Here is a 23,871-nt window from a genome sequence, read left to right on the forward strand (position 1 = left end):
ATTAGAAATTTATTTAATGAATAATCACAAATATTGAAATAAATATGTCTCACAGATACAAAATACCACAATACGATGTCAAATTTCATAATTAAGCGATAATGTTACTATGTCATTATTCTAATACGCTAGAAAATTCGGTAACATTGTATCATACTCAACAATATTAGTTATAGATTTATCAACATGATTAAATTCGCATAAGATTACATCTACAATATTATATTAAAACCAAGCGAAATGCCTATATTGTGATATCCGATAATAAGCCTAATGCATATAGTTATAGAGTCCATAACGGTCACTGAAGTTCATTTACAAGGCCCAAACTCGGACCTGACGCGCACTGCCGGCCCTTGCAATTTGAACCTAAGCGTATAAGGAATGAGGTCCTCGTTATTTTTTCCTATTCACGGTCTTATACATTTTCGATAACAACGTATACCTTATACAGACTCCTGCGGTATTCCAAATTCAAATTTAACACACACTTTTGTTCGAATTAAATTTCAACCATAACAATATAATATCGATCGGGGAGTTTAAATTTCGAATTAAACCTCGAACACGCACTGTTTGTACAGTCTATCAAATCTGAAACTTTGTTTAAAGAGTAAGATTCACTATTCAAAGAGTTTTTATGGTGTTTAGTTTTCGAATATAGTTTATCGCACAATCATTCGAATTTGAACCTTAATTTATATAGAATAAGGCTCACTCTTTAAAGAGTTTGCGGGGTGTGTTTAGACGGCTGCCGTTTGAGCCGCCTACTGACGGGTCACTGTCAGTTGTTCTTGTCGAAGTTATGAAGCGCCCAGTTGAAGGAGGCCGTCCATGAGTTCTTGACGGCTTCGATGAATTTCAGTCTAAAATGCTCCATCGCTTTCTCTTCGGAGAGGTCCATTACCTTGAGGATATAGGTTTGATATTTTTAAGAAAATATTAATTAATACTTAATCACTTAAAATATGAAGAAAAACTATATTTGTTATTTATTTTATAATATTAATAATACGCCTAATCCTGTTATATTTGCTAGTAAATTACATAGTAAAATAGTATGGAACGAGAACTCACCAAAGTTTCTCTAAGGTACTGCAAATCCTTTTCCGAACTGAGTTCCGGCAAGCCGGTGGAGATCATCATTGAAAACAGCGATAGGATGAGATGTCCGTGCTTCCGCAGAATTTTGAACGCCTGGCCAATTAAAAAATATATATGTATTACAGTATTAAACAAAATCGGTTGCGATACGATATTTTGTAAAATTATGATACTACCAGAAAACATGTTGGAAAAAATGGCCTTATATGTATAAAATTGTTATAACTTTTCAATTTATGAGGTTATTTTCAGCCTTAGTACCTGGATACTGTTTCGTATACTATTCCAACGATTCATGATGATGTTATGAATTGATATTCTGTTGCAGACCGTCCAGAGCTTAATAGAACAGATCATATTTTTGATAATATTCTTTTTATATTAACTAGTTGTCGTGTAATCGACCGCATTTTAGAAGTCGGTCGTTTGGTATTGGGCATAAAAAAAGCCTGTAAGAAATATTAACCATCTCTCACCCTGGCAATGCGCCACCAACCCTGGGAACTAAGAGGTCACCTCAGAGCAAAGCAAAACCAGAGCAAAGTGAGAGCAAGGCGTACCGTCTCGCAGAGGTCGCGGAAGATCTTGAAGTCGAGCTGCTCGTGCACGCCGCCGCGCTGCCCCTTGTTGATGACGTGGATGAAGTCGTGCGTCAGCACGAACGGGACGCGCTCGCGCTTGAAGCCGTACTTCTGCTTGAAGTGCCCCAGGAAGTGCCCGAAGTCGATGTGGAACAGCTGCCGGACCGAGCCGTTAGTGCGCACCGAGCCGATACGAGGGATGGTCCCACCCCCAAGTACGATTTTGTGTTTTTATAATTATTATATTTGCGTTTTAATTAAAGGAAGAGTAAAGATGTCAACAATTCGATAAACTTCGACCTCGAATCGAAATCATCTTTAAAAGGCAGATCTGAATAATCGACGGTATCCACTATGTATTTCCTTAATAAATGTAAAATATCGTATTGGAAGTAATCGATGTTGTTATCGGAGATTTGGAAGCAGAATTAAAGTGAAGCACGTAGCGGTAGCAGCGTCGGGTACCTGTCCGCTCTTCTTGACCATGATGTTGTCGGGATGCCTGTCCGCGATGCCCAGCACGTAGGTCGCCACGCAGTACCCCGCACAACTCATGGTGAACTCCTCCACCGCCTTGTTGAACGACTCCTCGCTGGGGTTCTGCTTGCGGAGCCATTCTGTAATCAGGACGGTGTATTATAGTAAAATAAATATGTTCACATTTTATCCGTCCGAAGACGAAATATATAATTGACTCATCTTTGCAAACTTAAGTTACATAAAAAATTTCTTCTTCTAAATATCAAAATGTATAAAAGTTCTATTAAATAAATAAAGAATATTTTTTTATAATTATAATAAAGTATATGTTTTCTAAATTAAATACTGAATTATAAAAATTCTGATTACAAAATGGTTCTCAATTCAATGGAGTGTCATTACTCTATTGCGGTTTAAACAATCACAAAAGATCGCCGCACAAGATTCTCCATCGCATAAACTAATATAGAATGTAGGGCGTGAAAGCAGGACAGACATACCCTCGCAGATAATTTTAGTCAAGTTGTGACACTCACGGAACAGGTTGGCCTTGGAGATGGTGGAGGCTGCATTGAAGAGCGCGCTCTGCTTCTGTATGTTGGCGACCGTCTCCGCCTCGTCGACCACCTCGATCATACCCACTGCGTACTCCATCGAGATGCAGTTGTACGGGTTCAGTCTAGAAACATTTACATCGCATAAAACTAACGTAAAAAGAGAAGCCAGGGCAGCAGAACTATATGTAATCAATATTTAACCGTTGATAACTTCAATGAGAATAGAAATCGAAGCATTTGGTCCATTTGAAGCCTATTTATCGATTACATTTTGGCTAAGGGTACTGAAGCGTAAACATTGCATTCATTGGGGATCGGAAGTAATGGCCCATAAACTACCATAAAACGAGAACATAAAATTACCTAAAATCATATCCTGCATTCTTCCACAACCTGTCCATGATCCTCAACATTTGCAGCGTGAACATGTCCTGTCGGAGATCATCTCCAATCTTTAAGATAATGCGGACGTCGGATCCCGTCGGATCGACGTTTTCGAATTCGAGTAAAAGGGGACGCATCTTGCTGTCCATCACTCGACATCTTTCAGGCCTAAAATAAATAAGTTCGTCATTATTAATTTGAATTATAATATAAGGTTTAATTATGTTATTTTTTTTTTGGCTTTGTTCTCATAGACTTGTGAATGGGCCAGCAGTCAATAAGCGGTCCGCTCATGGATATGGGCAGTGTAACAAATAGGGGGCGACGCACTTGATCCTCTTGCAGACGAGGCTGGGCGTGAGCGGCGACACGAAGTCGCAGAGCGTCTCGACGCAGTGCTGCTCCTGCAGGTGCTGCTGCAGCGCCGCGCGCGCCTTGGAGATCTCCTTCTTCTTGCGCACGCACTGGCTGGCCCCTGCGCACGCCAACAATCGCACTCGGTCAAGTTAAGCAACAGAACGTTGATATATTATATGAAGGCCACAGTCCCCATCATTCGATGTGATATTTTGAGCATTCCTCGGAGTCGGAAAACGTTATATTTGATATCATTATAAACACTAGCGCATTTGCTGCAAACTAAGAGAGCACGTTTGATTCTTGTTACTGCAGCGCTACAGTTCAATAGTTTAAAATTCTTCTGAACTCACATTTGAGCTTATCCAGGCAGGTGATCTGCCGCATGAGGCTGTTGATGTGGTCTTGACAGCCGCGACAGTACGCCTCCAGTACCAAACCGAAGCGTACCGACACCGACGGCACGTGCATCTCAGATCTGATGATGAAAATAAGTATTAAAAGACTTAAGAAACTTACTATATTTTGTTATAATACATATTTAACAATACTAGACATTCAAATAAATAATATTTTAGCTGGCATGGCATGTCAATCATGTTACATTATATATTACCTTAAATGCCAGAAGAGATAATGTCCGATGGTCATGTTATTGAACGCTCGTTGCAACAGAAACACGGCAAGATCGCACATTAGATACGACTCATGTTTCAAAGCTTGGACCAGTTGCAAAAGGTATAGCAGGAGATCTTCGTCACTGTAATAAGGAAAATGTAATTAATGTGGCTATTTAATTTACGGTGCTAGAGCCGGTAATTGTAATTTTTTAGTTATATTAAGCAACTCCATGGCAATAACGCGACATTGTCAGTCTGTTAAATCCATGTCACCCATTGAACAATAACCCAGGTATTAAGTCTCTAATGGAAAATAAGCTCCAATGAAAGGCGGTGTACGTCGAGATGAAGGAAAGTATTTGCGCCTCATACAATACCGTCTGCATAGACTCAACAACCCCTATAGTTACAGGTAACCAGCGTAACCCTCAAAAGCATTCCAAAGGAGAATTAATATCGGGTATACATATAGCCAGCCGCAAAAATGTGACATGCCTTTTCTTACAGTGTCATAAAACAGTCTATAGTCTATCCTAAAGTAAAATAAACAACTTGTACATTGAATTGACGCGATGTTTGATCGAGATATTTAAACCAACTATGATAATAATTATAGATTCGCACCAAAAATAGAGAATTCTGCGCAGTTAGTTGGTCGGGGTAAGGGGTCGACCGGTTGAGGTGATCATCACTAAAGCGTATAGCCAGTACCTGATCTTGGCGAGGCACTCGACAGCGAACCCTCGCACGGCGGCATCGGCGTAGGCGTAGTCCAGCAGCTCCAGCGCCGACTCCACGCGCAGCATGGGCCACGACGCCAGCGAGCGGGCCACGCGCGCCGCCTCCGAGCGCTCCGTCCACTCCACGCACGACAGCAGCTTGGGCAGCAGCTCCGGGGCCAGCTCGCGGAAGTACTCCCTGGGGGGCGGAGGTTTAGATGATATCATGGACTATGTGTTTAGAAATGTTCATGGAACATCTGTCTGGCACCAAAATTAAGACAAAAAGTTTTGAAAAAAAAGATCAAGAAAACCGCCATCATATATTATATATTAGTTCTTACCTCGACGCCCAAATATCTTTCTTTTCCTGTTCGTGCATTTCATACATAGGATCCTTTTCGGCGGTAGCTCGAAGTTTCTCGAAGTCCTCGCTCAGTCGCGCCATCACGTCTGGGGAATTGTTCTCCAGTTGATCCGCGTACGCTTTGACTGCCTCTTGCTTGGGAAATAATATTGGGTACTGACAGTCGTAGCTGTAAAACATAATACCATTGATTACTTATGGTTCATATAAAGTTTTATTAATTTACAACAATTCAAAAAACTTCTATAACATACTATTGAATAAAGTTATTTCAAACTTCTTATAATTTTTAGTCTATTAATTCTCAATTTTCTTATTTACCATTCATCGGTTACCTTATATATTTGTCGTCCGTTAATGGACTAACACAAATATTATGACATTTTAATAATAATAATAAGAACTGATGACAGTTTAATAAATATTCCACTAGTTTAATATCCAAAACATATGAAAAATGTTCAGCTAGCTGAGTATGAGTTCCAAACTTTTTCCTCAAAATAACAGGATGATGTGAAACATTTACAGGGTGTTCATTTAAGGGCGATGGTACATAAGTGATACCATATTCCACCTTCCACTCACTTAGAGAAGCGTACTTGAAGAGCAGCACAGGAATCGATGTTGGGGTTGGAGACCACAGTACCCAGCGGGTGTAACAACAGGTCGTCCCCCTGCGTCTCGTCGGCGACGTGTGTCCACATGAACAGGGTCACTCCGTCCGTACGGAGTTGTTCCTTGTAGTCGAAAATCATTGTGTTTGCCCAAGCCAACCTGTTTATGGCGTCCTGCAATACAAAGTAGTAATTAAGAATTTTAATAGAATGTTATTGATGTAGATTTCTGGACTCAGTACATACTAGATTTATGGACTAAATACGACTTAATAAAGTGTAAATATTGAGTATCTCCCCAGATAATTTGAATATTACTAGAAAATTAGAAACTAGGCAATTTATTTTAATAAAAGAATACTTAGAACTATACAATATATTTTTAAAACAATTTAATTTAATTGTCTCTTTGAATATTTTTATGTATTTACCTTATTCGCGTCTTTCCCTCTTCTTTTATTCTTGGCTTTGGATATCTCATATATGACGAAACAAAGCCTCGCCATTCGTGGAACATTACATACTTTGATCGGAAACTGAAGTTCTTCATCCCACTGTGCTTCACCCTCTTTCGAAACAACTGCTAATCTGGTCTTCTGTGGCTCGCATAACGACTTGCCTCCATGGTAGATACCAGCTTGGCAAACAACCTTTAAAATAAAAACGTATAAAATCCCCCCTGGTTCCAATAACTATTATGATAATATTTCTAAGAATTTAAATCCTAATATTTATTTTAATAGTTTTACTTTTTTTTTTTTAATTCACGGTCATTAACATTGGAGTTATTTAAACAATTGCTTTAATTTTTTTTTAAATTATAATTAAATAATTATTGTCAGCCAATATGATAAATAGAACATGTTAATCTTAACTGCAGAATACAGATAAAATCAGTTGTGGTCGTTCTGCATATTTTCATATAATTATTTTGTGTTATTAATTAATTATGAGGATAACTGCAGTTTTTGGGTTGAAATAACCATATACTGTTATATGTTACCATATATGTTACCTCAACAAGTCTGCCGGGATCAACGTTGAGTCCACCGACCGTTTGTACCATACAGGAATAATTCCTCTCAATCTTCCATGACGACTCGTAGTTTTTCTTTTTCCTTATTGTGTTAGATTGTTCTGAGGCAAGTCGCCGTCGCTCGGATAGTGAATAATATTGAAACTCACAAGCAACTGCAAGCATATGATTATACACAATCAGTATATTGCTGAGCCGAGATGGCCCAGTGGCTAGAACGCGTGCATCTTAATCGGTGATTTCGGGTTCAAACCCAGGCAGGCACCACTGAAATTTCATGTGCTTAATTTGTGTTTATAATTCATCTCGTGCTCGGCGGTGAAGGAAAACATCGTGAGGAAACCTGCATGTGTCTAATTTCAACGAAATTCTGCCACATGTGTATTCCGCCAACCCGCATTGGAGCAGCGTGGTGGAATATGCTCCAAACCTTCTCCTCAAAGGGAGAGGAGGCCTTTATCCCAGCAGTGGGACATTTACGGGCTGCTAATGCTAATGCTAATGCTAAAGTATATTGCTCTCCTTCATTTTGTTACCATTTGATCAATACAAATATAAAATGTCTTTTGTCATTTAGTGCTTATACGAATTGTTTGACAATCCCAGTTATTTTGATTTTCAACAATTACATTTTGGAATCAAGAATAAATTACATTTTTAATTAAGCCAATCACGTTTCTAGGACAATAAAACATTTTTAGTGTATTATCCCCAAGGAAACAATATAACTAATACGAATCGAGTTATCGTGCCCTGCTTATTTTATTAAGTATTACGCGTATTCAGTCTATGCAATAGAATATTAGTAAGACCAATTCAGTAAAGAATCAATTATGGAATATTCATATATTTACTTCAATATAACATAACTCACCGGCTATTTTATCCATACTGACAGTCATGACTTGAGGGACACCATCTCGTGATAGCATCTCTTGTATATAAAGGAACTGTATAAGGGGGTGGTCGCCCAGCAGGTACTCTTCCCGCCCGCAGACCTACAGCCAAACGTAACACAGATTTAGAATAAAATATATTATACATATATTTTGTAGACAGCAACAACAGAGGAATTAAACTGCTTTATTGTAACGATCTGGTATTTGAACCCAGAACCTCATCTGCTGCCCTGCTAATAAACTAGGAGGTAGGAGGGCAAATAGAATAGGGTAACAAAAGTTTCAAATACTAAACTCTATTTTCATACCGACAATGCAATTAATAAAACTTTATCTATACTAAAATTATAAATGCGGAAATAACTCAGTCCGTCTGACTTTCTGTTGCTATTTCGCGGCCAAACCACTAAACCGAATTTGACGAAATTTGGTATAAGCAAGGTTGAACCCCAAGGAAGGACATTGGCTCTTTATTATGCCTTACACCTGACGACAAATCGCAAACGCAGGCGAAGCCGAGGGTGACAACTAGTTTAAAATGTAAAGTCTATTGTACTAAGCAAACTTTGAAACATTAAAAATCTTTTCTCACCTTGAGCACATAGTTACGCGGATGTTCTCCGCGCATGTTCAGCGAGTTCGCCTTTTTTCTTAGTATTGTTTCTATATGCTGTTGAGGCGTTAAGCCAACTGGCACGTTTGATGTAAAGGAAAACTGCAATAAACGACATACTTGATATTAGTTTTGACAGAAATATTAGAATTCGATTATTCTCTGATATCGCCCCCAAGTTCTTATAACTTTGTCATGTTTCATGAATATACATATCCTTTATTACATTCCGGAAAACAATTTTGAAAAAAATTATAGCGCTAATTATTTAATTTAGTAAGTTCAATGTATTCTCTCATATTATATATCGAATCAATTTGAAATATTATCATATAACTATATAAGCCAATTTAATTTAAGAATTTATTCAAAACCTCTAATCTGCGACATTGGACCTCCTTCTGAATTATCTATATTTTATAAATGACACTGGCTTCGAACTATTTTTTATACAGTAATGTCATACGTCAATGATTATATTGCTAAGCTATGTAACGATTTTGTTACCTAATTTATAAGTAATTCAATAAATCAATAATTGTATAATTGAAATAAATCTCATTATTTCTCAATAATACGATTTTGGTTAAACCTATAAATCGTTTTAAAAAAATGCTCAAATCACATTATAAGCTTCAACAAGATGTAGATGGAGTTGAGCCAGAGATAGAGGAATCTTTACATTTCGAACAATTAGGTGAGGCTGTGGCAGAAGAAGAGCAAAAAGAAATAGTTCCCAATGCTTTACCATATCCAGAGAGGAAGCTTAATCGATCCGAAATAAGCGTTCGTCTGACTCTGCTTGGCAAAACAGCTGAAGGCGATGGGTAGTTTCGAAATTTTCCAACTTTTTAATAGTACTCATTTATTAATAGAACTCATTCTAATTTTTTAATAGTACTCATTTATAGAAATTCTGTCGTTTTTTATTAGCCTACTTATTTATATTTGTGGACGTCTTTTAAATATATAAATCAAAGTTTAATTTCTTAACTGATTTATTAACTACATTAACACCTTCATGGGTATGATGGAAGAAATCTCTTCTTGTATTTTATCCTTTGTTTTCTTTTGAAATACGAACTACAATGTACATTTTATATGTTTTATATGGATTTTCATCATATTTATTAGACATTGCGACAGTACTGAGGCTGACGTGTAGACATCAACATGATAAATCGCTAACAAAACCCAATATAATTTATTAAATGGATAAAGTACGTTACGATGATACGTAAATACGTTTAAGTGTACTATTTAATTTTACAGCTACACGTATCTAAAGGCCGTATGTACTGGGATGGGTTTAACAAATATCAGCGCGATTAAATCGTTCCAACATTTACAATTCGTTGATGTATCCAACAACAATTTGACTTTAGAAAACCTTCAAGTTGTCACAGAACTACCATTTCTTCTTCTAATTCATGCTGATAAGAATCTTCTAAGCTCGGCTGGTTTGAAAAAGACGAAGTACATGCAAGTGATCATTATGAATAACAATAAAATAACTTCTGTGCGTGATGTTTTCCAACCAGAGCTATGCACATTAGAAGTCGGCTACAACAAAATTAGAAGAGTAGATCTACATAGTATGCCAAATATAAAATGTTTAGACTTTCGATACAACTTGATCGAAGACATCTCGAATTTTGATTTTCCAAACTTAGACAGTTTATATTTAGCTGGTAACAAAATTACTAGTCTAAATGGTATAGAAAAATTGCCGAATCTAAGAATTTTGCACGTGAGAAACAATCCGATAAGGATCTTAAGCGGATTCGACCCCGAATTAAAGAAATTACAATACGTAAATTTGCGCAACTGCAAAGTTTCAACTTTAAAACAAATTAAAAAGTTACGGGTTAGTACTCTTGATTAAAGTAAGAATCTAAAAATGGATATTGATTACGTTTGTCGTGAATTTTATAAATAAATGTATTTTTATGTTCTTTAATTAGTTGTGATTTATGACATTTTAACCATAAGCAGTTTTGACTTGATACTTGCTATTCAATATTTCCACAACTAATAAATAAAAGAGGTAGTCTTGTAATATAAGCGACATTTTGATAGTATGGTTTGCCATTCCAAAGAGGTCGTAATTTATTTCTATAGGTACTACCCGCACTAGATACTCTTGTCGTAAGGGGTTGCCCTTACATGGGTGGAATAGGCGAAGAGGACGCAGAAGTAGGTGTCGAAGAAGAAGATGAACAATTAAGAATAGAAGTTCTTGCTTCACTTCCAAAGCTTAAGAGGCTTAACAAAGGAACCATTACACCAGAGGAGAGGTAAATGGCTAAAAATATAAATTATTTTCTGGCCTTTGGTGTTATATGGAAGTTTCTTTATGTCTAACTACACTAAAGGTTAAACCTTGTTTGATTTTGCGTAGGCAACTTTTAGAACCTTTCTTGAAAATTAATAGTTTATTATTAATTGCCTAAAAACAGGACTGAAGCTAAGGAACTTATTAAACAATGGATAGAAGATGGTGAGACTAATGAAGAAGAAATATTGGAAGAACAGCATCATGATGACGAAGAATCAAATGTTGACTAACATTATTTACTAAAAAAGTTATTACATAGAATATAGTCCCTGATTTTTATTTGAAATCTTTTATTTTTTATTTTATTGTACATAACTTTATTTTTTTATGTAATTATTAACATTTTTAAGAATTTGGTTTTTGTATGGATGCTTTATAAAGTTTTCAATTTAGGTGTGTACAGCCTGAGCCTCCAATGAAAGTAAGAGTTGAAATAAACAAACAATAGATTTACATATTAAATGTTATCTTCTAATAAATAATAACTCTGTTATAATATGCAAGTGGGCCGACATGGCCCAGTGGTTAGAATGCGTGCATCTTAACCGATGATTTCAGGTTCAAACCCAGGCAAACACCACTTAATTTTCATGTGCTTAATTTGTGTTTAAAATTCATCTCATGCTCAGCGGTGAAGGAAAACATCTTGAGGAAACCTGCATGTGTCTATTTATATTTCAACGAAATACTGCCACATGTGTATTTCACAAACTGCATCGGAGCAGTGTGGTGGAATATGCTCCAAAAACCTTTTCCTCAAAGGGAGAGGAGGCCTTAGCCCAGCAGTGGGAAATTTTCAGGCTGTTAATGTAATGTAAAAATGTATCACAAAAGCCTGTTAGTATATTTCGATTTATTCATACTAACACTGACTGGTTGCTTAACATCTTACCCTCAGGCCATTTTTAAACTATGTGCATTCATAATAAGAACTATTATGGAAACAAATAAAACTTACCTGCCTTTTATATTATTAGTATGATATGAAATCTCTTACCTCTGTATTCGCTACTTTAGTGACGAGTATAAAACAGTTATTATTAAGGTGGCTAATTAAGGTGGTGGGAACGGTAGGATGATCAGCTAATCTCGGTGGACAATGATATCTTAATCTTTCTAATTGTGTACTTTGAGCTCTTTTTATTAGACTCTCCTCAGCTAAATATCTCATTCGCATCCGAAAGTCGTTGACTTCCGAACTTCTTAAACTATCAAATTCATTTAAACCTGAAATAAATTTTTAAACATTGTCAGTTAAAAAGTGATAGTCAACATAATAACTAAATCATTTCATTCATATATTTTTTTTAAATGAATTATTCATTCCAAACTATATATATTTCAAGATATAATATTAATGGTTACTGCTAACTATATTTTATGTTTAACCAAGCAAATTAACTTGGATAGTTTTATGTAATCATGAATTTCGGAAAATTTAAAATATCCTCTACCTTTTCCAATTAAATGACTGATCTGTGTATTCAATAAGTGTTCCCCAGGCCTCTTGATGGATCGCTCAATTATCATGAGCACCCCAAACACAGGCCTAATATCACGGACCCTCTTGTTTTCATCGTCTACCTCTTCCGGAACCGCTAAGGAATTTATGAATTGGAATACATAGCCAGACATCTCATGCAGCATCCCAAATAGAGGCTGCTTCCCCGCCAAGTCCCATAACTCCTAAAAGTTTAATTCATTTAGATATTTCTGTCCCATTGTGTTAATTTTATTTTTTTCAATAAACATTGTATCTTAATATTTATAATTATCAAACAATTTTTTTTTTATAAGGAACAAAAAATTTTCATCATTTGTATCTAAAAACATTTGTTGTCATAAATAAACAATATCATTTTTCACTTAAACTTAGACATAAAGTTAAAAAATCAATGACAAAATGTATTACATTTTATTAACAATCCTTTTATTTATTTTCTTAACAGCTTTTACAGCTAACTCATTTCTTTCCAGCCATAAGTGGCTTGATAATAGGAAAACAAACTTAATTATCTACTTTCTAAATATTAAAAGTCAAGTTATCTCTGTACACATTACACAATAGTTTGACCTAGTTCTCTGGAGCAAAGGAAACAATGTGTTGACATGCATCATGAGTCATGTTGATCAAATCTACAACTACTTCTACTAACCTCCTTAATATCTTGAAGAGTTGCATCCCAACTGACTGTCACAGGAAGGTATATAGAATTTGGCATCAGGCATGTTAACTCAACATAATCGGACGGCGTGGCCGACCAATAATCCCACGTATATGGGCAACTCGGTGCGGGAACCATTGTTTTGGTATTATTCTACCAGTTCACACAAATATTGTTGAGATATACAACATCTTAACACTTTCACTGATAAACGACTCACATAGCAACCGCCTTGTTATTTTTAACTGAAAAATTTATGCGGTAAACATTAGTCATTTAAATTAAAACTATGATGTTGAATCATAGCATTTCCTGGTATTTTGATTAGGGGACAAATCGCCATTCGAAAAGAAACTGTCAATGATATTACACAAACAACATCGATTAAAATGTCATAAACACTCTTTCTCTCATTACCTCTTTATTAAATGTTTACATAATTTATAATATGACACGATCCAATAAAATCACTCAAATATGTTTCTGAGAAGTTGTAAATAAAGATTAAAGATTACGTGCAACATCTACGGCAGGTACTTATTGTGAAAAAAGTTGAATGAATTGCTTATGGTAACAAACAAATATTTTCTTCTGAATCTGTTATTGACTACTAATGCTATCTCTACACGTTTATCTTTTTGACGTAAATATTGTAATGGTCTTACTATATACAACTGTTATTACCGATATGAGTAGATCAATAAATAATCATAATATTGAAATTTCATAATGGTTTAAATACACAATAATAATCGTCAATTTATGAATTAAGTTAAGACTAATTCAATTCAGAAATAAAATATTGTTTTTTTGAATTTATTAATGTTATCAAATCTTATTACAAAGGAAAAACTATCCTTTAATTTTGTTAATATTCAAAATGGTTTTAGAGCTAAATATTAGTTTTTGTATTGTTTTATTGAGAAATTAACTCGAATGAATCTTAACCTAAATTATGGCAATGTCGAAAAAAATATCAATGACATATAACTCGTGATAAAAATTTTAAATTTTGGATATTTAGGACTTGAGATTTGTCATTGAAGGTTATAGCGACGTTATGTATTTTGCATAAAATGTTTGAGCATTCAGTTAAAGTTCCCAGACATTATAAAGTAGCGGCAAATATTTTTAAGAAAGCTTATACAGAAGGTGGCAGTGTTAAAACTTTGTTGTACGACGAAAAACTTAGGCATTTTGTAAGTATATGTATAAAAATATAAATAAAACTTAATATATATTAAAGTTTGAAGGGAAACTTGTATAAATTATATGTATTTGCAGAGAACTAATGTGCTTTACGCCCTCATAACAGAAACTATTAAACATGCTGTCGATATAGAAAAGATTTTTGAGACTTGTGAAATTTTGACAAAAGAACCGCGTTTAGATCCTTGGCTGGCAAAAGTTTTAGCCGCCGAATTGCTTTATGGAAAAAAGGCATTGCCGGGAAAAAGCAAACCTGAGCTAACAATATTGTCTTATAAAGAGCAGTTAGAAAAAATCATACCAGAACAACAGGATGACTTGAAATCTAAAGGTAATTTTTTTTTTTTTCTTTTACAGATTAATTCTGCAATATAGTACAGCACAATGGCTGAAAATAAAGAGGGTCCTCTGATACCGAAACAAACACGGATGGCTGCTTTGGCATTGGCAAATTTATTTTTGTACAGTGTTGCCATGTTTACATTGCCATTTGTAGCATTCTTTGGTGTTCGTCACATGCTAACTGACTACTATCCTGTAGACACATTTATACGAACTTGCTGGTCTGTTGTTTCAGCAGTAGTTGTAGTGAATATAATAATATGTCTTTATGCCTATAAAGCGTATCATGAAAAAGAGTATGATGAGCATGGCAATGAAATTGATCAACATGATTATAAACCAATAACTGAGCCAGAAAAAAGTTCATTAAATGTGAAACAGGATTGATCATGTTTCAGTGTCTTAAACATTCCGCTGCACTTTTGTTCAGTATTACTACCAAAAAATGTCTTTGTATCACAAAGTATGTATTTAAGTGCAAATAAATAGTTTATTTATAATAACCTCTTTTATTTAGTAGATAAATATATTTAGGAAATGAAATAAAAGTAGTTTATATCATATCATAACCATAATAAATAGAGAAACAGAATAAATTAAATACTTGGTGGATTTATAACTTACTAGCTAAAACTCTGTATGCATTGCAATACCTCTTTATTTTATTTATATCTAATTTTCTGATACTACTTGTGAATGTATCACCTATTGTATGCATGGTACTATCAGAAATTCCAATACAATCTAAAAAGTTTTAACTGTATGAATTGCAGTACTTGGTGTAGACCGAAAAACATTGTTGTCAAATGTATTCAGGTATTTTTAAGCCATCTTAAGTTTTTTTAACACTTATCTTAGACAATTTCTTTGAAATGAGTAGGATACACTTTTTTTATTGTTTTGTACACAAACAATCTTTTTGTTCTTACGAGTTAAAATAAGTATTATAAATATAACAAAAAACTAGATGTATATTAGTAGAGCACAATAGTACATATTACTAATGATCACTTGTTCAGTTGTTCGCAGACCTCGCTATGTGAGAATAAATACAAACCTGTTAGCCACTTCAGATGCGATCAGGGCCTTTCAAGATGAAGGCTACAAGTTCATTAGATGCACATCAGGAACGTACGATGATTATTTGCAGCAAATTCAAAGACTAACAGAATATGACTTTACTCAAGATTATCACATCAAGACCATGTTCGTATTCGCACCGGGAACCAAACTACATGAACATGATTTGTATTTGGAAAATCAAATTATATTGCAAGATAAGGTAAGTTATTATAATGATCTATTAGTAAAAAAGCTAAGCATAAGACAAAACAGTTCAGTGTCGTTTTCTCTCCTATTTTCTTATGATAATCATTTGACAAGTAGTAGTTTTGTTTGGTAGTTATTTACGAGCTTCAGTGTTATCAAAAAAGGAAATTGGAAACAGACTTATTTACTATCATTTGTGTTAGAGTTTGAGATCAGTTGATATAAATAAAATATTGCTTAGTATTTTCATAATTTGTAGACTAACATGCTTTAATAAGTGTCTATTTATTTTGATTTTTACTTTTATTTTAATCCAACATCATAGTTGAGGTTTAGTTTAAGTTGTATTTTTTAGGATTGAACATAAATGACTTTTTCAATATGCTTTCATTTTTTTATTTGTTAATGGCGTATATTACTTGATTATCTTAATCATTAATTAACCTACGTTTAGGCCACGGCTCTCGCAGTGCATCTCTTGGCGCCGCCAACAGGAAGCACGGTGTTGGACATGTGTGCAGCTCCCGGTATGAAAACTACCCAATTGGCGGCGTATTTAAGAAATCAGGTAAATAATTATTGTATTTTATTTATGATATTTGTAACTAGTCCTTTTTAATTGAACTATGGAAGGTAGTCTGGCAACACCATATGGTTGGTGTACTCTATGACTGAAAGACAATGCGCCGCCATAATTACAAAATTACTTTCCTTTCCAACTAACAAATAACAATACAAAGTATATAGTAGATGATACATACTTGGGCGTATCAAATTGTCTAGTCAGTTCTTTTAATGAATACCGAACTTTGTTAAAATCCTTAAAATTTATCAAAAATAATTGCAGTATTACGTAAATTAAAATTGAATACACCTATATAACAATAGAAAAGTAACTTTTTATAATCAATATGGCTTTTTTAATTTTATTTTATTTAACAGGGTAAAATTTACGCCGTCGAAAGAAATGAAGACAGGTACAAAACTCTTTGTGATTTTGTGGAGAGAACGGGTTCAAAATGCGTAGAGACCCTACATAAAGACTCGCTAGAAATAAGAAGAGGTGATTGTGACGATGTTGAATACATTCTTCTGGATCCTAGTTGTTCAGGATCAGGTAAGCTGAAAAAAATGAAGTGTTCTAACTTACTGATAGATAAACGAGGAGAAAATTGTGTATTTGCTTGTTTTTAAATCTATCACGCTCGATTTTCTGATAAAGGTCAATTAATATGTGGAAAAATAAATAAATTGTTTTGTTTTCAAACTGTTGACACTGTCCAGGTCATGAGTTCATTAGTTATTGTTTGAACTAACAAAAAATGATAGATTGAGTAACAGATAATTTATAAATATTATAGATGTAAGAAATGTTGGCGCCAATGGAATTTATTTAATTAATTAAAATAGAACTATTAATTTTATTTATTGCTGAATAAATAAACATAATGGTGCCAGCATTTAAGACATAGTGTTTCAATTTATGCCTTGCGAAGCGATCAGAATCTAGTTAGCTTATAATATTACTTATTATATTATGTATTCATATAATATTATATTATTAAATCTAACTTTGCTTAACATCATTTGCCTTAATCTTTAACTGTTAAACAGTGACAGATGACCAAGTAATTCTTCATAAACTAGATATCTATAAGACATAATACATAACTTAAATTACTCAATAGAATAAGTACATGTTTAATTAATTATGTGATATTTTATGGTGTTAAATAAAGTACATTTGCTATCCTTTTCCTCTTAGGTATGGATCTCCATGTACACAACTATATCGAGGACACAAGATTAGCTAGACTAACTTCACTCCAAGAAAAGTTCTTAAAGCACGCAATGAATTCGTTTCCAAACGCAAAACGAATAGTATACAGTACTTGTTCACTATTTCCCGAAGAAAATGAAAGGGTCATAACAAACGTCGTTAAAACTTCGAGAGCCAAATGGCGAGTGCAAGACGTGAAAGAACTTCTAAAGGGTCAATGGAATAATTTCGGTTCCGGGATGTATGGCAGCATGGGAACAAGATGTCTATATGCGGTTCCAAATTCAGATTTCACTACCGGCTTTTTCTTAGCAGTCTTAGACAGGGATCCTAAAGATATGGAAAAGTCACAGGAAAGTGCAGTAGAGGCGAAAAATCACAATAAAATGAAAAACGAAGACACTGTTATAAAAGTTACAGAAGAAACCGATATGCTCTCTGAAATTGAAACAGAAGAAAAGGACAATAATAAAAAGAAGAAGAAAAAGAAATTTAATGTAGAAGATACTGATTGTCTTGCCTCAAATATCGAAGAAGAGTCTGCTGTGCAAAATGAAGATGAACCAAAATTATTAGAAAAACGTAAAAAGAAAAAGAAGGAAGTTTTAGGAATGTCAAATGAAGATAACGTAGATAATACTGAAATCATGTCTGCGGTGAATGAGGAATGTAATGATGTAGAAACGAAGAAAAAGAAGAAAAAAAAGAAAATCAACGAAGAAGCATCAACATCTGAACAACAAGTTGTAAAGCATGAAGATATAGAAATTAAGGATTCTGATAGTTTAAATGATAACAATGAAATAATGAAAAATAAGAAAAAACGAAAATCTAATATAGAATCGACAATAGATTTAAAAGAAAACCAGGAGAACAGCGTGTACACTGACGAGCCAGAAAATATAAATGAAACAACAGAAACTAAGAAGAAGAAAAAACGAAAAAGTAATGAGGAATTTTCAGCTGATATAACAAATGAAGAACGTTTGAGTAAAAAGGCAAGTAAAAAATATAATATTGAAATCCACGAAGATAACGTTAATGACATCACTATAACTGATAACAATGAAGAGCCCATAAAAACAAAAAAGAAGAAAAAGAAAGACAAAACGCATCATTTAACAGAAAATTCCGATGAAGTCAATGAAAAAACCGACAAAAAATTAAATGAAGATGAAAATGTTGATAATTTGAATAAAAAGAGAAAAAAAAAATCGAATAAACATGTCGATAATTCCGAAACAATTGACATTAGTGCAGAGGATGCAGCTCCAAAAAAGAAAAAAAAACGCAAAGAGTTGTAATTTAAAAAGTATTTTATTTTATATTTTTCTAAACTCTAATAAAAAACGTAATTGAATCAAATTATTTTTCTATTTTAATTATTTGATAATAGTTTTGATGTATATTATACGTTTATATCAGATTTCAAATTTGATTAATGCGGCTTATCATACGTGAATTGTATACCGAAACCTAAGAATATTAAAAGAGGCAAAATGATGATTTTAATCCTATTGCATATTATAAAATGTGAATTTCTGTAAACCACCTTCATTCAATATATAAGCAGTACACTTATTTATTGTTTGCCAAGAAGAAAAAGAAAGATGTTTATAATTCATCTTGTGCTCGGCAGTGAAGGAAAACATCGTGAGGAAACCTGCATGTGTCTAATTTCAACGAAATTCTGCCACATGTGTATTCCACCAAGCCGCATTGGAGCAGCGTGCTGGAATATGCTCCGAACCTTCTCCTCAGAGGGAGAGGAGGCCCAGCAGTAAACGAAGACTTACGAACATATGTTATCACTTCATAGGAGTTTATCAAACGTTACAACAACTTAGTTCCCCTGTATCTATGCCGTCCACTAATTCACGTTTGTCTATACGTCTATAGAAATAATTAAAATAAAATCTGTTTGTGATTTAGAAATAACAGCCCATTCTTAATTAATGTGGCTTTTAGGGAGTTACCATAAAACTAAATTATTTTTTCATTCAAAAAATCGTTTAAATATTATCGTCATATTCTGAATTGCATTCTGGCGAGATCATCGATTTTGTTAAAACTTAATAGTTATGTACACACATATCGTAAATAGGAATATATTTTCTATCTTAAAAGCTAATGTATACGCAAAGTTACTAATAAAGATATCGAACCAAATACTCTATATACGTACGTATTTTTCGCTTAGATTAAAAAATTGTTAAAAACATGTTTATCACATGTTGATATCAAAAAAAAAAAATGGCATGTAGATATAGTAGGTACAAGGTAGGTAATATATAACTCTTTAGAGAAATAAATATTTAATGTAGTCACCTACTTAACTGTTAAAACCCGTGAACTCTACCAAGTATGTAATAGGTTACATTTTAAACACTAATAAAAAATATATCGTTGCTGCTACACGCTTGTTTTCGTGTCACGGAGTCGTGCGACTCCATTTCGAACGATCAATCTAACCGCATATTGTAGATTTATGATTAACATGTATTTAAATGGTAATAAAATATTACAAAGTTTTTTTTTTAATGTAGGCTAGCGACGCCTTTATAAAATGACTACATTATTTTATTACATAAGTACTAAAATTTAATTCTTTTTTTCAACTATAAACTTGTGTTGAGATTGAGTTTAACAATAAATAGGTAGTCTAGTTAAGATTGAGGTGGGACGAATACATATGACGTTCATTGAAATTATATATATAACTATACTTTTTAAAACCTATTATCCTTTGAAGTCCATCGCAGTTCAATCGGTAAGTATATAAAAAAGCACGTTGCATGGTCAGTGGGCACAAACTATAAGATTGGGCTTAATATAAAAAAAATATATGTTTATAATGTACCTATATATTTATAAAATTTATATCGTTTGATAAAGAATATTCCCGTCTCAAATAATTTGAACAGAAGCTATCGAAAAATTGGCAAAAGTCAGGAAATAACCTGAATTTGCTAAACTATAAGCTACTACTAAAACTAATATAAATAGAAAAATGACTTGCTCGTAGAAATAGATTGAAATTCAGCTGCAATATTTGCCCCCGACATATTATCAGATAACGTTTAATTAAAACTTGCAAGAATACAAAAATATCATAAATCCTCAACACTTCTATACTGTACTTTTAAAATTTATCAATAGGCATCAAAAGTCAACTATGTGCGTTTAAAAATGTTATAATAAAGGTATAAGGTATTTTAAAACGGCATTTAGTGCTTAATATTTAATCGTTAACAATATACAACATGTTTGATATTATTTGACCCTAAAACAAGCTACAGATACATATTTAATTAAACTTTTTTAGGTCTCTCAAAAACGACTTAACTTACGTATCACGAAATACTACCAGACCGGTAAATAGACTACCTGATGGTATGGCCCGCACCACCCACCTGCAAGTCCCGATGTTGCAGATGTCATGTAATCACTTTTCATCAGATGAGCCTCCTGCTCGTTTGCCCCCTATAACATAAAAAAAAGAATTATCTAGTAACTAACATAAAATGGCAAAAGCAGACTGACAATTGAGCCATGTGATTGTTAGTAATAATCAATAACATAACTATATTATTTCCATAAACATCCAATATGGCAGTCAGAATCAAATTATACTTTATTCAAGTAGGCTAATAGAAGCTAATAGAAGCTTTTGAATATAATTTTACAAAAAAAAACAGATATGTGCATTTATAATACCTAGGTGTTAATAAGAACATACTCATTAAATAATTTATTTAAGAAAAAAGCGTTGATATTACTTTCTAATTACTTATATCTTTTCTGTAAATACCTGCTCATTATAAAATAAAAACGTGCTTGCAATACAGTAGATATTGATATATTTTTTTATCTAAGCAGTTTTTTTAACAATTATCTTTTCATTAGCGTTTATCGTCTGTGCTAACGTAGAAGTTAAACGTACAGACCCCGAATTGGCTCAAGGACGTGAAATCAAAGTTACAAAATAATAAAATTAACCTCGAAACGAATTTATTGTGACCTAAATCGCAGCATGAAATACTAATTAAGAATGAACATTAAAACAATTAAGACAAGTGGATATTTATTCAGGACAAATACCAAATAAAATGTTAATATAAAATTAGTATATAACTTACTTTTTTATTAGTATAAATAAGATCAAATGGCTTTTTTTTTAATTTAGAAGGTGGGCATCTTAAGCCATACCTAATTGCGGGTTTAAGCCCCGACAAGCACCACTGAATTTATAGATGGATAAATTTGTATGTATAATTCAACTCGTCAAAAACAACGTGACGAAGCCACACGTTGACTACACGTGTTAAATTTCATTGAATTTCTACCACATGTGTATCCACCAAACCGCATTGGGGCAGCATAGCTCCAAGCTTTCTCCTCCTTTACTCTTTTTATAAAGTTGTTCTTATAACCAAAATTGTATTTAACTGAAACTAATAACACGAAAGGTTTGATTGTATACCAGTCATCAGCTCCAAAAGTGTGCAGTTCAGTTCAATAATTTTCTTGGAACAAGTCTTGACCCACATACATACTAACAGCTAAAGTTGTATACAAGCTGTAAAATAGTTATTATTAAATTGGACCTACTTACGCAAAACAGAACCAATGAAAAGATTTTTTTTATGAAAGAGCAGTTTTAGTTATAAGTAATATATAATATTTATAGATGTGTTATGATACACACACATAATGTATTCGAATAATATTTACATACACAAGAGATTTGTCAAGTGCATCATGCTACGATTAAAAGAAGACACCTAATTTAAATTAATAGGAAACGGAATTATCACATACAAACAAATTATATGCGCTTGTTATAATTGCGTTCGGAAATACATACCCGTCAAAGTTACAAAACTGGTCAAGTAAAGTTTATATTGATTTTAAAATGTTGATATATACTTTAATAATTATTATTACAGTATGTTCCACGGCGTAAACCCTCTGACATAGCCTTCTGGCATATTTTTGAGATTTAGTCATAGACAATTTTACTGTATTTTTTAAATATTATATTCCTAACAGTTCATTTCATCTAGATTTTCGAAGTACCTAAAGTATTTTAAAATAGAATTAGGTATAATAAAGATCATAATTTTTCTAAATTAGATAGTGCTTGTATCTAAGTTAGAAAAATTATGATCTGCCCTTTTTTCGTGTAAAAATAACGTGATATTGAAATTGTTTATTTCTGCAGAGATTGCCAAGATATATGCGTTTGACATAAATAGCATATAGGCTAATACTTCTCAGTCAACAACTTCTATTGCCTAGCAACGAGATGCTGGGCGTGTCACGCAGATGGGCGGCGCTATATGCTTACTGTATACGCCAACCAATCACGAACGGATGCGCAATTATTATGACAGTGTCAGTCACCGCATGTCACCAATACTTTTTAATAATTAACATTCGAAATTATGTTTTACTGCCAACGTAGAAAGCTTATATTAGCTTGACAATATATTTAATGGTTTAAAGCTTCCGTTATTGGCTCCCTTTATATCGATGACACCCATCAAATGAATAGTTATAAAATTTATACCTACGTTTTAAATGATCTTGTGATGGGACAAGTGCGTCTGTTTGTGGATTAATGTTGCGGGTTCGAATCCAGACAAAAATCATAAAACTCAAGGGTATCTAGTATTAAGCACTTTTGCGAAAATGGTTTGGATCTTACTCTACCACGTTGCAAACTCTGATCCACCACGTGCACGTTTCCTCACGATGTTTTCCTTCCACGAATAAAAAATAAAAAATTAGAATCGGAATGCAATGGCACTTACTGCGGGTTCCAACTCAGAATTATCGATTAAGATTCACGTCTAGTAACCACTGGGACATAACGGCTCGGATACCTAATATGCATATCTACTAACTCGTTGACTGTAGTTGCTGTGTGATTTTGTAAATCATTCCGTGCACTGTTTACATATTTTCCTACTTCAGCATAATAGGTTTGTTTTCATAATATCAGCAATGTTTGTTTTTTATTATTGATTAACTATTTTACCTTTCATGCAGTTATAAAATAGATAAATACCAACGTGTCTAATATTTATCGCCCTTCATTAAAAACGCTACGAGAGCTACGAATGTGCTACGAAATATCTGCTTACAACTATTTTACCCTGCTGCGAGTAGCGGCGGCGCTTTAAACAGGCAAACCTACAGTTCAAAATCAACACCCTACTACAGTGTTCGGTCAAAAGGGTTTGTAAGCCAATATAATTACATTTAGTTACCAGCTTATTGTCATCGTAAAGTGATTCACATTTCATGCTAAGCCAGCGTATGATTGAATCTGAATCATTACAAGGTCAAAAGGCTCGTAGACTTCCTAAAAAAAATCATAACTACAAACACGTGCAGTTTTGAAAAATAAGATAAACTCGCTAAATAATATA

At 33.6% G+C, this 23,871-nt stretch overlaps 3 protein-coding genes across 3 annotated transcripts; 2 read left to right on the forward strand and 1 right to left on the reverse strand.

The window, feature by feature from the left end:
* Positions 1–25: 25 nt before the first annotated feature.
* On the reverse strand, positions 26–13,374 carry LOC125064809 (phosphatidylinositol 4,5-bisphosphate 3-kinase catalytic subunit delta isoform). The gene is made up of 20 exons (XM_047672044.1): positions 13,252–13,374; positions 12,826–13,079; positions 12,124–12,355; positions 11,667–11,896; positions 8,311–8,433; positions 7,694–7,817; positions 6,799–6,974; positions 6,215–6,433; positions 5,755–5,957; positions 5,147–5,338; positions 4,795–5,001; positions 4,080–4,223; positions 3,817–3,941; positions 3,437–3,581; positions 3,086–3,274; positions 2,702–2,844; positions 2,151–2,302; positions 1,665–1,841; positions 1,078–1,197; positions 26–907 (listed from the first exon to the last, which is right to left on the reverse strand). The coding sequence occupies exons 2-20, from the start codon at positions 12,970–12,972 to the stop codon at positions 785–787; spliced, it is 3,171 nt and encodes a 1,056-aa protein (XP_047528000.1). The 5' UTR covers positions 12,973–13,079; positions 13,252–13,374; the 3' UTR covers positions 26–784.
* On the forward strand, positions 8,818–10,899 carry LOC125064810 (leucine-rich repeat-containing protein 23-like). Its single transcript, XM_047672045.1, has 4 exons — positions 8,818–9,158; positions 9,604–10,198; positions 10,453–10,628; positions 10,791–10,899. Exons 1-4 carry the CDS (start codon positions 8,944–8,946, stop codon positions 10,897–10,899), a joined length of 1,095 nt encoding a protein of 364 aa, XP_047528001.1. The 5' UTR covers positions 8,818–8,943.
* A 422-nt stretch (positions 13,375–13,796) lies between the features above and the next one.
* On the forward strand, positions 13,797–18,765 carry LOC125064900 (28S rRNA (cytosine-C(5))-methyltransferase). The gene is made up of 6 exons (XM_047672209.1): positions 13,797–14,033; positions 14,119–14,374; positions 15,405–15,667; positions 16,109–16,222; positions 16,597–16,771; positions 17,420–18,765. The coding sequence occupies exons 1-6, from the start codon at positions 13,911–13,913 to the stop codon at positions 18,736–18,738; spliced, it is 2,250 nt and encodes a 749-aa protein (XP_047528165.1). The 5' UTR covers positions 13,797–13,910; the 3' UTR covers positions 18,739–18,765.
* Positions 18,766–23,871: the final 5,106 nt, after the last annotated feature.

The sequence above is a fragment of the Vanessa atalanta genome, chromosome 6 (assembly GCF_905147765.1).
Source record: "Vanessa atalanta chromosome 6, ilVanAtal1.2, whole genome shotgun sequence".
NCBI lineage: Eukaryota > Metazoa > Arthropoda > Insecta > Lepidoptera > Nymphalidae > Vanessa > Vanessa atalanta.

Coding starts and splice junctions, on each gene's coding strand:
- LOC125064810 (XM_047672045.1), top strand. CDS start 8,944: ATGCTCAAATCACATTATAAGCTTCAACAAGATGTAGATGGAGTTGAG. Junction 9,159..9,603: donor AAAACAGCTGAAGGCGATGG/GTAGTTTCGAAA, acceptor TTAATTTTACAG/CTACACGTATCTAAAGGCCG. Junction 10,629..10,790: donor ACCATTACACCAGAGGAGAG/GTAAATGGCTAA, acceptor GCCTAAAAACAG/GACTGAAGCTAAGGAACTTA.
- LOC125064809 (XM_047672044.1), bottom strand. CDS start 12,972: ATGGTTCCCGCACCGAGTTGCCCATATACGTGGGATTATTGGTCGGCC. Junction 7,818..8,310: donor CGCGTAACTATGTGCTCAAG/GTGAGAAAAGAT, acceptor GTTTGGCTGTAG/GTCTGCGGGCGGGAAGAGTA. Junction 908..1,077: donor AGTACCTTAGAGAAACTTTG/GTGAGTTCTCGT, acceptor TATATCCTCAAG/GTAATGGACCTCTCCGAAGA.
- LOC125064900 (XM_047672209.1), top strand. CDS start 13,911: ATGTTTGAGCATTCAGTTAAAGTTCCCAGACATTATAAAGTAGCGGCA. Junction 14,034..14,118: donor ACGAAAAACTTAGGCATTTT/GTAAGTATATGT, acceptor ATGTATTTGCAG/AGAACTAATGTGCTTTACGC. Junction 15,668..16,108: donor AAATTATATTGCAAGATAAG/GTAAGTTATTAT, acceptor ACCTACGTTTAG/GCCACGGCTCTCGCAGTGCA.